Source organism: Dichotomopilus funicola (assembly GCF_033296635.1).
Source record: "Dichotomopilus funicola strain CBS 141.50 unplaced genomic scaffold C8A04scaffold_7, whole genome shotgun sequence".
Classification (NCBI taxonomy): Eukaryota; Fungi; Ascomycota; class Sordariomycetes; order Sordariales; family Chaetomiaceae; genus Dichotomopilus; species Dichotomopilus funicola.
Genome location: NW_026944028.1, coordinates 251,208 through 266,840, shown reverse-complemented (window position 1 = coordinate 266,840; position 15,633 = coordinate 251,208). Strand labels below are relative to the sequence as shown.

At 55.7% G+C, this 15,633-nt stretch overlaps 4 protein-coding genes across 4 annotated transcripts; 3 read left to right on the top strand and 1 right to left on the bottom strand.

The window, feature by feature from the left end:
- Window positions 1-300: 300 nt before the first annotated feature.
- Window positions 301-1,397, top strand: C8A04DRAFT_34813 (uncharacterized protein; the record flags this gene model as incomplete). Its single annotated transcript, XM_062782958.1, has 2 exons — window positions 301-375; window positions 456-1,397. The coding sequence occupies 2 exons, from the start codon at window positions 301-303 to the stop codon at window positions 1,395-1,397; spliced, it is 1,017 nt and encodes a 338-aa protein (XP_062639990.1).
- A 1,855-nt stretch (window positions 1,398-3,252) lies between these two features.
- Window positions 3,253-5,304, bottom strand: C8A04DRAFT_9667 (uncharacterized protein; the record flags this gene model as incomplete). Its single annotated transcript, XM_062785572.1, has 1 exon — window positions 3,253-5,304. The coding sequence occupies one exon, from the start codon at window positions 5,302-5,304 to the stop codon at window positions 3,253-3,255; it is 2,052 nt and encodes a 683-aa protein (XP_062639989.1).
- A 2,196-nt stretch (window positions 5,305-7,500) lies between these two features.
- Window positions 7,501-9,803, top strand: C8A04DRAFT_9680 (uncharacterized protein; the record flags this gene model as incomplete). The annotated part of the gene is made up of 2 exons (XM_062785577.1): window positions 7,501-7,525; window positions 7,990-9,803. The coding sequence occupies 2 exons, from the start codon at window positions 7,501-7,503 to the stop codon at window positions 9,801-9,803; spliced, it is 1,839 nt and encodes a 612-aa protein (XP_062639988.1).
- A 3,331-nt stretch (window positions 9,804-13,134) lies between these two features.
- Window positions 13,135-14,817, top strand: C8A04DRAFT_25533 (uncharacterized protein; the record flags this gene model as incomplete). Its single annotated transcript, XM_062779603.1, has 6 exons — window positions 13,135-13,214; window positions 13,300-13,396; window positions 13,463-13,520; window positions 13,610-13,990; window positions 14,054-14,492; window positions 14,577-14,817. The coding sequence occupies 6 exons, from the start codon at window positions 13,135-13,137 to the stop codon at window positions 14,815-14,817; spliced, it is 1,296 nt and encodes a 431-aa protein (XP_062639987.1).
- Between the last annotated feature and the right edge of the window lie 816 nt (window positions 14,818-15,633).

Below are 15,633 nucleotides of genomic sequence, written 5' to 3'. Positions count from 1 at the left end.
AGTCCCCCTTTGTGACGTCCCTGAACCGACAGCGGCTGTGCGTCGAATAGAGTGAACAACCGGGAATTAGATCAACCCCTTAGGATTACATTCCCGCTTGTGGTCGGCGACGAAACACTTCGAAAAGTTCTCGGCCAGTCTGCTCTCGTTCACGGCAGGTTTGGGCGCCTAGAGCGGGAATCATCCAATCACCCTGGGTTTCGACTCTGAATCGTTTCCCCGTTGACTCGAACTCCCGCCCACCACTTACGAAGTGGCCGAGATTCTTCGTTCTCTAGTCGACTCTCAACCACCGGCAAGATGATGTCGTCGCCTTTGAAGAACGAGCCCGAGGCTGTGGCGGACAGGGTGCTCAAAAGGGCGGAAATCAGCAAGGTTGGTATCTTTTTCCTCCCCCTTTTGGTCGAGTTTGGTCGGGACTTGACACTGACCGGCGTTTGATTTATCTGCTTCAGATGGCCCGCAGGCTCCAAAACCGGCTCGCCCTCGCCCAGTTCAAGACGAAGCACAACTTGGTGAACGAGACGCTGGACATGATCGAGCCAAAATTTGAGGAGCTTCGCCGGCGACGAGTGCAAGACGGCGACATGTTGTCCGATTCGTCCTCGAGTGCTTCTGAGCTCCCATACCCCTCTCGGACGCTCATGAGCTCGCCGCTCAAGGCCCCCCTATTTTCGGATGCCATTGGGTCCAGCAACGGTAGCACCGGGCACAGGAAGAGGACCTACATGGCCTCGTTTGACGATATCTCTTCAAGCCCGAGCAAGCGATTCCGCCAGTCGCCCACCGCTCACAGGTCGTTTTCCGCCCACCACTTCACACACTCCTCGCCGATAAAACCGAGGCGCCAGCAGCATTTCACAACATCAACGGGTCCTGATCTGTCGTTCTACTCCACCTCGGGCCAGGTTGGCACCACGCTTGCGGTGACGAACTATGCGGCTAATTCGGATGACGAGGACGACCTGCCTATCCATTCATTCCATGTCAACCATGTCCGGGTCTCCCCGCCGCGCACACCGCCGATGCGGAGCCGCAGCTTGATGAAGAAGCCAAGAGACAGGCAGCCGATGAATGAAACCAAGTCCGGCGAGGAAGGTGCGGACCTTCTGTTGTACCTTGCGGCATCACCCTCACCCGCCAACCCGCAGAGGAACCGGATGGACCCTCCGTCGACACCCCCTCCAAAGAACAAGCTGGCCTTGCCGTCGTCCATGATGACCACCCCTGGCGGCGGTAATCCTTACCCAGCTACACCTGGCCTCGGCTTCGACTTTGCCGAATTCCTCCATATGACCCCCAGCCCAGCACAGAAGCCGTGGAAGACTCCTCTGACAGGGAAGACCCCGCGCAGTGTGGCCCGGAGACGCCTTACATTTGACGATATCCCTTCATGAAAACTCCCAACTATTTTCCCGAGCGTTGCCTTTCCTTTAAGAACCGGATTGCACAGATACCATTCCCCTGCTTTTTTTCTGTTTTCCCGTTCTTTCCCACACTTTTGATTTTCATTTCGGGCACCTGCCTGCTTGACGATTCGAATTACTTGTTGATACCTTTTCGCAAATTGTCCGTTTACGGCTTTGCTTCTTCCCCCCCCTTTACAATTCTTTTTTTTTTCTGTCCACTTATGGGAGCATCGGCGTTCTGGTTTCGGCGATCAACAACACACCCCCTTACATTAATCTCACTCAAAACCGTCGACGACGAGTCACATCACCAACATCACCACCACCATCACGACACGATTTCACCGAAATTGCGAATGAAACGAACAAAGTCTACGATTTTTCGCTCACGTGGACCTGAATTGACAAACATCCCCTTCAGTCATAAAAGTCTCGGGCTTGTCGTTTAGGTCAACAATGAGTCGAGTTTGACTTCTACAATACGGGGGCGAGGGAAGCTCGCTTTGCCGACTTCACCCGCCCGCTAGGGATGAGAAGACCGGATCGAAGGGACGATGGATGAAGTCAGATGGATGTCTCTTTTTTCTTTCCAGGGCCTGGATTAGGCCTGCAAACGCAAACCGACCCACGAAAGGCGGGGGGCTTTGCGGCGGGGGATGTTACCACACCGAGAACCTTTTTTAGGTTGCCTTTTTTTCCTGTTTGTTGGCTTTGCTGGAAAGAAGCGATTTCGAGCTTGAGCTCCTTCCCTTTTTTCGAGGGCTTGCATGGCCAATCAAATCAGCTCCTGCCAAACCCCGCGTGCGGGGAGACGCGCCTCGCGACTTTTCGAGTCGGGTTCGCGTTTCGCGGAAGCTGCGCGGCGCGGGCCAATCATGGCGCGGCAAACACCGAGGGGAATGGGAAGGAACGTGAGAGGAGCTGTTCCTCTCACTCAGCTGGGCAGGATGAGAATGCGGCTTGCTCTCTCTTTCTCTTGTTGGCATGAGGCTGCCCCGGATGATGGACAGATGCTGATGGTTTATTGGAGGGTTATTCAAAAATGCACAAATGCATGACTGACCTCGGGGGCATGACCTCGGGGCATGACCTCAGCGTGATGTGTTGGCGTGTTGGCATTTGTTTTGGCGACGCCCAATTGCACGGCACGACTGAAGCAACGGGATGGTTCAGCCCCTGAATATTGATCTAGTTTGACGACACGCCATGAGCAGCACGGCGGGGTGGGGGGGGTCTGGGGAATGGGGTGGCTGTCTGAAAAATACCTTTTGTATCTTTGTATTCCATCATATGTACAAACAACAACATGGCAGATAATATCAAAAACCAATGCGGACTACCTTGACTACCAACCAAAAAAACTTCAGGAAGTTATTGATTTCTTGCCTACCAAGTAAACAAACCTACCTCTGGTAGCGAACGTTGGGGTATCCTTCATTTCATCCCGTCCACTCTCGTCCCTCCTTCATCCCTTTTCTTGAATCCATCCATCCAGTGCAGCACCGCCACCGTTATTTCATGTCAGAGCTGATTTCTCTGCTATGTACATCCCTAAGCACCCTTGGGCGGCCACGCTCACTGGTCACAACGACCGACCCCCTTTTTAAGCGAGTGGCAGTGAGCTGAAGAAAAAGGAAAAGGAGAGAGAGAACAAGAGAAGCAAGCAGAGGCCTGAAGTGAGGAAATAGGAAAGAAGACGATGGGGCCGCCTAGAATACAGAACGCCGATGACCTCCATACACAGCAGCTCAATGAAACAATATACCTATGGGCAAGCTTTTTAAGCACCAAACAAACAGATCATGAAACGTACAACCCTATCATCTGATCAGATCAGATCAAATCAGATCGCCTTCCCAACACTCCCCGTACTCCCACCACTCGCTCTCTTACCACCACCGTTCCCTACCTCCCGCTGCCCCTGCAGTCCACTCCTATCTGCCTCATTCCCTCCTCGTCCTTCCCTATCCCCTCTCCCACTGCCGTTACCACCGTTACCCCCTGATCCATCCCACCTCCCACCCGAAGCAGACCCAGGCCCGACATCCGGGCCGGGATCACTCCAGTCCATACTCACCATACTCCCGTTGCCCACGCCGCCCACGGTGTCGTCATCTGACATGGCGCTGATGCCGGAGGAGTACTTGGAGTACTTGGACATGCGAGAGGTGAAAGAGTCCGCACGGGTGTGCGCGCGGACTGGGGGGCGTGGGTTGGATGGGTTGCGTGAGAGTGGCTGGCTGCCGCCCCTGCCGAGGAGCTCGGGGCGTTCGAGATCGAAGGGATCGGAGCGGAATTTGTTGCGCTGGTTTGTGGTTGTTGCTGTGGCCATGGATCGCAGGGAGCCGACGCTCTCGCGGCCGGCATAGCTGACGTAGCCTGCGTTGGGGCCGCGGTTGCTGTTGCTACGGGATCGGCGGATGTTGGCGACGTAGGTTGCTGGTTTTGATGTAGCCGATGGCAGCGGTGGTTGTTGCTGTCCTGCCCTCCCGATAGCGTTGATGTCGCTGAAGGGGTTGGCCGGGCTTGTCTGGGGCACGACCAACGGCGCTGGTGTGGCAGACGCATGAGCAATGGCGTTGGCATCGCTGAAGGGGTTGTCTCCGCCGAAGCTGAGGTTTAGGCTACCCAGGAAATTGTCGGCTGAGCTGGCGCTGCCGTTGAGTCGGGAGATGCTCGCCCGTCGTCGCTGGGCTTCTCGGTCGAGTTCCCCGTTGTCCATACTGAGGAGGGTCAAGAAGTCGGGCTGCTGCAAATTCGGGGGCTTCTTCTCTTGTATGGCGTTTGAGCTCTTCGCCAGAGAGCCGCTGTTGCGCCGGCCAAATTTGTCTCCCAGCCTCGCCCACCATGGTTTTGGTGCCGGCTCGACACCGATGACGCCAGAGTTGTTGCGGCTATGTGTTGCGGAGGGGTCGATAAACTGAGAGTTGCCGCGGTCCAGGTTGACCGATGGTGCGGTTCTGTTCCGGATATGGCCCTGTATCTTCTTGAAATTCTGACCCAGGGCCGCCTTGACCTTGACGGCTACAGGAGTAGGGCCAATGCTTCCACGGGAGATCACATAGCCATTCTTCTCTTCCATGTTGCGGGTCGGAACTATGTCTAGGGGTGTGAGAAGTGTGCTCCTCCTTTTCCGCCGCACTCGGCGCCTCCACCACCAGACAAAGAACGCCAGAACACTGAGAGCGACAACACCTCCGATGACGCCGCCTGCTATTGCTACCGTCGACTGGACCGCATTGCTGTTGAGATTAGGGGCTGCGGTGGCGACAGTGTCCGACGAGGCTGTGTTTACATCGTCCGTGACTAAAGGGTCGGCTGGCGTTATTGTAGTGCCAATGGTAGAGGAGAGCGGCGTGGCTGCGGGACCGACAAGCGGGTTCGGGGAGGTGGTAGTTGTGAGAAGCCGTTCTGACGGCTCGGAGGGTGCGTTTTCTGTTCTCTGGCTTGCTATGCTGGTATCAGCCTGACTGCTTGGGGGGAGCTGTGCTTCTGGCGATTGCGACGGCGTATCGCCAGCAAAAACACTGAAACGCTGAACATTCGCATCAAGAGATGGGCTCGCCGCAGGACCCGGCTCGCTGCTGCCGCCTTGGGTCTGTGACGCCCCAGTCGAGTCTCTAAAGGTGGTGGTAGCCACCAGGGGGGAGGCTGTCGTACTCGTTGAATCTTGGCCCACTGCCTCCGTCTCTATCCCCGCAGCTGGCGCTACTGCTATCCCGTTATTTGTCGGGCTTGATGTTGTAGAGCTGGCGGAAGTCGTACTCGTAGTCGTAGCTATGCTACTGCTGCTGTCTGATGCCGCCGATGCCACCGCGACTCTCGGGACCGCTGTGCATCGCCGACCTTCAAGCGTGGTGACGAAGGCACCTGATGGTAAGCCATTAGACGCCATCCTTGGATTTCATATGGGTAGGTTCTTTTCGATAGCCTAATGCGCGAAACCAGTCGCCGGGAATGAAGAGACTAATACGAAAACTATAACTCTCAAGTGGAGGTAAAAACGGTATTGGTAAAGGTGAAGATGCTGGCTGGTAAGGTCGTTGGAGTCATTAGAGAAGGATAAAGATGTGCACAACAGGGAAGGGAGATAAGATGCTCCTGGAAAAGGAGAGAGGGATAGCACGGCCTGCTAAGTTCAGAATGAGAAATTTGAGATAGGCTAATTGTCGTGAGAAAGGAAGAAGATCAGAGAAGGAGACAGGCTCTGGGAAGAGAGAATCGGTGTTGTTCGGTTAGTACGGCGATTACGAAGGCATGGACCAAACAAGCTCTGGATCGAGTGAAGCCATTACGGCTACCTTGGTGCAACCCTCCATCCCGAAGGAAGCTTGCCCTCCAACGGACCAGCCTTGAAAAAGACGATATGCAGACAGCGTGTAAGTCGTTTGATGGGCAACGGGAAGGGTTGGCGAGACCTGTCATTGGTCGTACACCGCCAGGAGAACACTCCATCCGAGCCGAGGACCACGAGATCGCAACGGAGATCCCGCCTTGATGCTTGACCGTTGCGGCTCTTCGTCAGGGGTTGTTGCAGGTGTTATTTATGGTGGGGTAACCCCTGTTCTGCGACGCTTCTGATGCAGGCAATTGCGCGAGACGGGATCCCTGATGAGGTCCGTGAACTTCATGTCTGTGAGCTTCATCCATGAGCTGTAAAGGACAACTTCCGATCGCGTAGAATATCGCGAAAAGTAGCCCTTGTGTTGCTAGGAGAAGGCCTAATGAACACAAAGAATAAGAAATAGTTGAAGTAAGCAACAGCTGTCCTGTATCCGATGCTACGACGATTGAGGATAAGTGGTTTTCGCCCTGCGAGCGTTCCTCCGCATTTCACAGACGGAATGTCAAACGTCCAGGCGGGGCATCAAGCAATGTGCCGACGCGGCAAGGACCCTAGGAAGAAGGGGTTGAGGTCCCGTGTTTGGAAGTTTCCTGAAACAGGGCGTCACCGGCTGTCAGAAAAAACGGTGCCAAAGCTACATACTGGAGGATACGTTACGTATGTACCACGAGGGAGTCAGATGCCCCTTTGGAATGCCACGAATCTTTGATGCGGCTCCTCGAAACCATTTTTTTGCGTGATAGAGAAACGAAAATGATTGCCAGTGAAGCTGGCAAGAACAAAGACTCTGGGTTTGGAAAGAAGAATAATTCTTTCATGCCCGCAGTAGTCGCGACTTCCGCTGGGTCGCTCGCTGTGGCCAAAAAAAGCGGCAGACCAAGTCCATGGATAACTTACTTTGCTACAAAACTGAAAAAGACCAAAAAGTATAAACCAAAGAAAGTGAAAGAAGACAAAAATGAAGAAATCCAGAAAGTGATAAAGACAAAAAAGGATAAATCAATCAAAATTTATTGAGAGTTTATCGAATGTTAATGGATTGGACTTGAGCTATCTGTTTTAGTGTGCCGCTTTTTGTGGCCAGAGCGAGGGTCTGTACATAAAAGGTGGGGGGTTTGATGGAACGCCGCAACCGAGGCCATACTGCGTAAAGACCGTGCTACCTTAGGTACACACTATTCTTTGGAGGGCCACGGAGTCGACATCGTTGAAATGGCAAGAGGCCAAAAAGCAACTTGGCCCGGATTAACTTTGGAGGTTGGCACTCGTTGCCTTCGATCAGACGAAGCCGAACACCTTCAGGGGCGTGCAATGTTTGAGTGCACGGTCCAACAGCGCATGCAATGCCAGCCAGCGCTCGCTGCAAGCCCCTGCTTGCCTGCACTGCTCACACTCCGCCCATCATCGCGTGGTCCAGCCGTTTCCCGTCACAACCGCCGGCAGTCTTCCAAGAACTTTCCTTGCTCGATTCCGGACATTCCTCCTGGGATTGGGCACCTAAAGCAAACACCAAACATATCTGGCGCCAAATCAAAGCTTTCTCACACCTCCCGCGCATTATTCACCGCTTCCGAGGGCATCTCATCGCTCGATTCCTTTGTCCTTGGCCGCCGTTTCGACTCCACGCCGCGGACAGCAGGCAGCGTGCGCTTTGACGATCAGGGCTCTGCGGAAGCAGCAGCATCTTTGAACCGCCCAAACTTTGGTTGAGTGAGCTTTACCAGGCCATATTCGAAAAACGCAACAATGTTTGGCAACATCGGGTTTATGCGTAAGTAAGCTGCGTTTCTTCTGTTTTTTTCTTTTCTATTTCGTAGTCTTCCCCGTGGCTTCTCCTGCGGCAATGGCTAGCCGGAGGGTGTTGAGATTGTCCTCAACAACATTGCGTCTTCACCTCCACTTCACTGCTCTCCCTTCTCGGACGGTCGCTGGTCATGTCGACCGCCGCTGGGCGCGGTGCGGCCCGCTGCTAGCTGGGATTTAATAACCACCACCGTGGTTGTCCGGCCCTTCTTAAAAAAATAAGAAAAATCAGAGCTAGTCCCTGTCCCCCCCCCGCCTGGGCGACTGGGCAGACATGAATGTCCGTTCGCATCAGTGCCTTTTATGCGGGGGCGGACCCTTGTTTGATCCCTATTCCAAATACCGTTTCGCATGTTCGTCGTCTGCGGCAGCTATAACGGGTGTTGCCTATTTGTTTCGCGTCAAACGGCCGTCTTCTAATCGACCTTCCAGTACCTACGTCGGGGTCGCAGAGAGCACCGCCCAAGGATGTTCCTCCCCCCACACCCATCAACTTGCCGCGATGCTGCCCTGAGATTCCGGAAAGCAAGGCCTCGGACCGCCAAGGGTCAACCTCGAGTGGCGTACCAGAACCGCTCACCTCGGTGCTACAGAAGATAATTCGGCCTGCCGAACTTTCTATGTCACACTTCGAAGCTCTTGGAGTCCACGTGATCCCGAATGCCACGCCGGCCCAACTCCTTCCGGATCCGGCTTATATCCCGGACTTTGCGGCCTGGGACGCCTTGTCTGCTGACGAAGTCCACACGGTTAACGAGAGCACTCGGAAACCACTGAACACGGGCAACTTGTCACCCGGGTGCCAAACCTACCTGGAGAGAAGGCGAGAGCTCTCCATCGCGAACGAGGCTGCTTATCGGACCGTCCGTCGCATGCCGGCCCCCAAGGGCCAGCCACAAGCTCGTTTGGGGAATGCGTACGAGTTTTACCGCCACTTGGAACTCTTCGCATCATACTGGGAAGACACATCAAAGCCGCGGGCAGCCCCAGACGCTGAGGCTGACCAAAGCGGGGATAGCAACGGTGAGAATGCGGACGCCGCAACCGATGGGGGTAAACCCGCGGAGGAGGGCGAAGCTGCGGCATTCTCCCGCACAGGTGCCGGCCATCAGATGCCGCCGGATTACCGGCAAACCATGATCACGGTCTTCCTCAAGTTGGTGGCGTATGATTTCACGTGTAACGTCACGGCGCCCCGTACTGAGCCACGGTTACAAATCACAAATAAACCGCCCAACGACCCACCCCGCAGCTCGTACTTCTCTTCAGGGTGCGTTTTCGTTTTCCGAACCCCAACCACTCGCGAAGCAGCCCGCGCCGGGATCGTCGAGGGCCCAATCGCAGCGGTAAGCGCTCGACACACCATCACATTCCCTCCGGCGGAATCGGCGACTGGGAAAGACCGAGAATCCGCCCTAGACCTTGCTAGGGAGGTTATTGCAGCGCTTATCACCGCGCAACACCGCGCTCGGGAAGGCCACACGGAAAAACGCATTGGCGAAGATGCCTGGTGGTGCACGAAACCACGCTGGGGCGGCGGCTCGGGCGGCCCTATCGGCCGGGAGGTAGAAATGCTCTCTGGAGCGGATCAGACCGTCGGGGATAAAGATGCGCCATTACCGGATACCAAGCCCGCTTCTTTCGGCCCAACGGCAGCCCCGCAAGGACCCTATTCGCGGCCCTCGGGCGCGAGCGGTCTCGCTATCCATGCTGCTGGGGGCGGTCTCATGGCCAGTAGTAGCGGACCTTTCAAGGGTGTTAAGCGCCAAAAGAAGTCGGGCAATCACCCCATGTACGACAACTACCGGATGGTTCGCCCGCCCGCGGCCACATGGGACAGGCGGGCGAAATATGAAGCCATTGGCCGGGCTCATGGAGCGGACTACGACGATGTCTTTGTGATCAGTGCGGTGCTACATCACGTCAGCATCGTGCGGGTGCGCGTGCCCGACCGTCTGCTGGCCGTTTTGGCTGGGGAAAGCGATGAGGGCGAGCGTGCTAGTGGCAACGGCGACGCACGGAGTTGGGGCAAGTTGGAGATGTGGCGGAGCCCGTGGTTCGACTTCTTCCAAGTGGATGAGCGGGTGCAGGCGATGCAGCTGATCTGGTGCATGATGGCCTGGACGATGCGAGAGCAGCCGCCGCCGAACGAGGTGAAGCAGGAGGATGCCCGGAATGGAGGACGAGGAGGAGCTAGCACCGGTGACCAGCAGAGCCAAGACGACGTGAAGATGTCGGGGGCGTAGCTAGCCCCTTGCTGTCTGCCGTTAGAGCGACGGGCCGGGGTCCTGGGGCGGGTTACTCGGGGGTGGTCGAAGGGCCTTGGCAAAGGAGGAGAAGGAGAAGGACATGAACATCATGGTGGTAATGGTGGTGAAGATGGAGCAAACCGCCAGGCGAGGGGTGGTGGGCGCCCTCAGCGTTGGTTCAGCTTTCGTAAGTCGCGGCACGCGGGGGTGAGGGAAGATTCGCCATCGGCTGTGACGGTTGACCTGCAATGAGCTGGGCTGTAACGTTAACGAGCTCGGCTGTACTATGTACTGAGTATTGAGCTGAGTTGTATTGAGCTGGGCTGAGCAAAACAGATCCCGCAACGGGAGGCCGTCCGTACATACAGAGTAGCAGGCGGGATGAGAAAGAGTCCAGTTTGGAAACCGCGTCTTGACGTTGATATTGGCCGTCGAGCGTTTCTTGTCTCCCCCCCTTCACGTCGTCAACCCCCTTGCATCCCGTGCATCCCCGCTGTTGTGAATGGCCGAACGATTCGGCATGTTCAGCCGCCCCGCTTCGAAAAGTCCCCAAATCCGTTAGGCCCGTCCTCGTGCATCAACGACGCGATGTCGGGCTGTCCAATGGGCAATGGTCAACGGGGGGGCATTGCTGCAGCGCTCATGCCCGGGGCTAGTGTAGGTGCGTAGGCGACCCCGGGGTTCGTTTTCTGCCAAAACCCCGATTCTGCACGTCGTTGATAATCGTTCCCGTCCTCAATGAACGCCGGCAAGCGGCACAGCGGAAGCGGCCGCCGGGGACGAACCAGTGGGCTGGTGGCATGTGTGTGTGTGCCATCATTGCCATGTTCCCATGGTGGTGGGATCGTTTAATCTCATCTTGCAGCCGGGAAGCCAGGGGGAGCTGAGGGATTGCCCGGGGCCCGGAGAAACAGGGAACGGGAATTGATCCTTGGGCGCTCATCCGGGTGCAGTGTGTACATACTATTACCGACAATACAGGGGTACGAAATCGCACATCCTCTCCAGGGTTCTGGAGAGCAATATCCTTATCAAAAAATGATTTGTTTTGTGGTCAGAGTGTTGTGTCGTTGAGAACCTCTCGACCGCCCTCAACACCATCTCGATGGCTCTGTCGTGGCCGAGTCTGGGCCAGGCACGGGGAAGCAAAGCAGGGAGGCTGGGTGAGTGCAGTTTGTCAATGTCTCTCATTGACGTCACACACACAGCACAGCGCGGCAGAAACGGAAAAAAATTACCTGCCGAGGCTCGGCTTTTGCAGCGTCGTAGCGCGGTGCATTGGGGATCTGTCTGCACTGCTGCAGTCTCTGCAGGGTTTGGACTAGTGGAAAGTTTCGCTTTCGGGCAAGTTTCTTTATCAGGTTCGATTGAGGCAGGGCACAGCGGAAGCGACGTGGCTGACTTTGAGGGCTACTGGTTAGTGGTTACACAGCTTTTTCGGATCGCTGACTTCTGGCTTTTGTTGAGGGAAGTTGCGTCGGTCGGCTAGGTATTCCGTAGGCACATAGGTGATCAGGTCGCAGGCCGGGGCGACCGACCAAGTCACCGGCCGCTTATGTATGGGGGCCGCGTCATTTGTCATCTGCCGTTCCGCGATGTTGGTGGCCTCGCGGACTAAATACTGTTGTGGCTCGGTGGGTAGGGAGAAGGTGAGGGCAGTTGGGCAACATTTACACCCCTGCTCGTGGCGTTTCGATTCCATAGGATGATTGCGAGTCCAATTGACAAGCTGGCTGAATATTTCAGCTGGCGTTGTTCAGCGTACACGACCTAGGATACACTACAGAGCACACCAGCGCTGACGCGATGCTCCGTCTCGTATCGTCGGTTGGTTCAATTTCATGAAGTGAAAGTCTATCGACGATAGGAAGAAACGGGAGATGAATGCTGACAAGACCGAAATTGGCATGATTCTTTGCGTCTACTATGTAACGCTCGCTGCAGCTTTAGGCCGAGAGAAGCGACAAGAGATGTCGAGAAGAGCTGAAAAAAGAAACTGGAGAAACAACAACGGGACGATCTCGGTTTCCTGTTTCAGGCCGGGATCCGCAGGCCACATGGCTTGGCCATTTCGCGCTCCACCCATCGCGATGTCCAATCGTGGCCGGCGGCCTGCGCTCCATGGACGAATTTTGAGGGTCGATGAGATGAGTACCCGAACCCTGGTTCGCCTGGCCCCGAACCCTCGTCCCGCTTTTTTTGTTTCCGCTCCGGTCCCCCCAGCGCCTGACGATGGAGCAATGGCACCCAGCAAATGGCCTGACTTGCCTGACTCCCTGACTGCCAGCTTGCTCGTCCGGCATCCGTTTGAGATATCCAACGCATCCGCAAAACTCGAATTAGAGCTCAAGACGTGTGTGTCGGTCCCTTGCTCGGGCCCTGGACACTTGAAAGCGTGCCTCTTGCGTCGTTAGGTCGCTCTCGTTCCCTATTGCTGCGTGCTTCTCTTTCTTCTTCTCGTTTTTCACGTTCCCGTCTTTGGAGGTTTATTACACTCCACTACCTACACAATACACCGGTCTCACGCGCGCCTGGTAATTTTCTCCGGAGGTATGGGTGTTTTCCCGGACCTGTCAAGCTTACACCCCCCTACGTAGGTTCCCCACCCCCCCCTTCGCCTGCCGCATCTCGCGCATACCCCGGCCCTCGGACGAGCGATCTTGGGTCGTGGGCTGGCACGGGCATTAAACCCACATTCACAGCCTCCCCAAGCGGCATTCTTCCAGCTTGCCAACCCTTGACCGCCCCGTCGGGTTCGTCCGTGGCCGCTTTTTTGCCGTGCGTTGTCTCAAAGCCAAGCTGTCGCTCGCCCACCTGCAAGCAATTGGCGACTTTTTTTAAGCCTCTTTTTATCTTTTATTTTTCTTTTTACCTTTCGGTGCGTCGTGTCCTGCGTTCCTTGCTTGCTCATCGTGTGACGGGCTTCGGTAGATCGCCATCTCTGAGTTAGCGCAGCTCTGCTCGATTTTCGATTTCGATCCTCATTACCCCTCGCCGTCCCCCGCGTTCCGAGCTAAGAACAACAATCACCCCATTACTAGTTCCCGCGCTACGCGACGCCGCTGCCGAATGAAGTGTGCCCGCTGTGCCGCGCCCCTATAAGACACCGTACCGTCTGGGGATATTCTTGTTTTCTTATCCTCTTCTTGTGACTTTCTCGCCCCATCGGCCGCCCGACGCCGTGTCGTTTGTCCGCTCCGTGCGGCGGTTTCCGGCCGCTGGTTCGCCCGACCGACCGACCGATCCTACCGACCGGCCGACGACACTGACCGCGCGTCCTATTTCCGAGTTTTGTCTCCCCTTCCGTTAGGGTAGATTTGCGGGGACAATGTCTGGATATCCTGGTGCAAATTACGGCGCTGGTGGCTATGCCCCGCCGGCACAGCAACAATACCCTGGCTACTACCCGTACGTATGCCGAGTTTGCCGTTCGGCAGCCGGTTCTTGGGGTTGAAGCACAAAAGGCTGACGGTGTATGGTTAAATGTGAAAAGAGCACCGAGCTACGGCTACCCCCAGCCCGGCCCCCCGCCCGCAAACCCCGGCTATGGCTACCAACAGCCCGGCCCGGGCTACGGAGGCTATCAACAGGTTTGTTCCACCATGCGGCCATGCCCAGTGAAACGAAACAACAGAGCCAACTAAGTTTCGTCGCAGCCACCTCCACCTCAGAACTACCACTCTCCACAACCGGCTAATAATTATGGACGACCGAGTGAGCACGACCCTACCTACCCCTTTACCCCCTCTCCTCTACGCCATGCGGATCGACGGTGAGTATGGGAAAGTACTGAACAGCCGCAGACATGCCGACCGTGAACTCGAACGCTTATACCCACGGCAATCACGCCGCACCGCCACCTCCGCCTCCATCGACTCAACACTACGGATACCAGCAGCAGTTCGCCTTCCAATACTCACAATGTACGGGGCGGAGGAAAGCCCTGCTAATCGGCATCAACTACTTCAACCAGCGCGGCCAGCTGCGTGGGTGCATCAATGACGTGCGCAACATGTCCGCCTACCTCGTCGAGAACTTCGGTTACAAGCGCGAGGACATGGTCATCCTCACAGACGACCAGCAGAACCCCATGAGCCAGCCCACCAAGCAGAATATCCTCAGAGCCATGCACTGGTTGGTCAAGGAAGCCCGTCCCAACGATTCACTTTTCTTCCACTACTCTGGTAAGTTGGCCCGACCACAAAGAAGTCTCACATAAATCCTTTCGATTTTAACCCCTCGGTCAGGGCATGGAGGGCAAACAAAAGACCTCGACGGCGACGAAGAAGACGGTTACGACGAGGTCATTTACCCAGCCGACTTTCGCCAGACCGGCCACATCACCGACGATGAGATGCACCGCATCATGGTGCAACCCCTCCAAGCGGGCGTGCGCCTGACCGCCATCTTTGACTCGTGCCACTCTGGCACCGCCCTCGACCTTCCTTACATCTATTCCACTCAGGGCATCCTCAAGGAGCCCAACCTCGCCAAAGAAGCCGGGCAGGGCCTTCTCAGCGCTGTGTCTGCGTACAGCAGGGGTGATCTGGGTGGCGTGGCAAATAATATCGTGGGCTTCTTCAAAAAGGCCAGCAGCAGCGAAGACGCGTATGCCAGGTCCATGGCCGTGAAAACGTCGCCTGCGGATGTGGTCATGTTCTCGGGGAGCAAGGACAACCAGACTTCGTATGCGCTGCTTTTACCTCTCTCGCTCTATCCACTCCCTGCATGCACTCTGCTAACATTGCACTTCTCTTGCCCCTCTTCTAGGGCCGACGCGAATATCGCCTCGCAGGCCACCGGTGCCATGTCGTGGGCCTTTATCACCGCGCTCAAGAAGAACCCCCAGCAAAGCTACGTCCAGCTTCTCAATAGCATCCGCGACGAGCTCCAGACCCGCTACAGCCAGAAACCCCAACTCTCATGTAGCCATCCGCTCGGTAGGTTCCATCACTATCAATACCATAACCACTTCTCCGCCGCCACAACAGCTGTCTCCCCTATGCGTTAATTTGCAATTTTTTGGCCCCTTTTTTCTGTTTTAGAGAGTAAAAAAGACGCATCATGGGCTGACGCGTTTGGTGTCATGGACGGCTTCCACGGGCAAACAGATACCAACGTCTTGTTTGTGATGTGATTGTGACCCCCATGTGCATGGGTGGACTGATGAGAAACGGAACTGGGAAATGGGAACCAGGTGGGCATGGCATCGGCGGGTTATAGGCTTTTAAGGGGTCACACGGTACGGCTGGACTGGTATAACGAATTACTTTTTCCCCACCCTTTCATGCGAACGAACCCTTTTTTTTTTGGATATCTTTGATATCTTTTCCCACCGGATCCTCCAATTTCTTCTTTTATTATCTTCCACCCATCCTCCTCCCTCTTTCCTCCCCTTGTCGACCGTCAGTCCATCCACCCCGACCGACCGACCGATCCGATCCGATCGATCGATCGATCCGCAAGCGAGCGAATTGTAGAAAGCAAATTGCAAACAAACAAAACGAACCGCCACCGGCGCGCGCCTATGGGTGCGTGCGCCGACAAAAGGTATGGTAAAGTCGTTGTGGGCCGAGCTACACTACATCGTGGGATGTGATGTGGGCGGGGGATTTGGTTAGGCCGAAACGGGTATGAAGGGAGGGGAGTAGGTATGTAGGTATTGAATGGATAGGATGGGATAGGCACGGGGGGCTGGGATATGGTTGGTCAAGTGGTTGGGTATGAATCATGAGGGTCAGGTCTAAGTGAGACAGGCGTGGGGGGGTTAACAAGTTGACTTTTTCCGAATTTAGGATTCTATTTGAGTTTCCATGTTGATCAACCA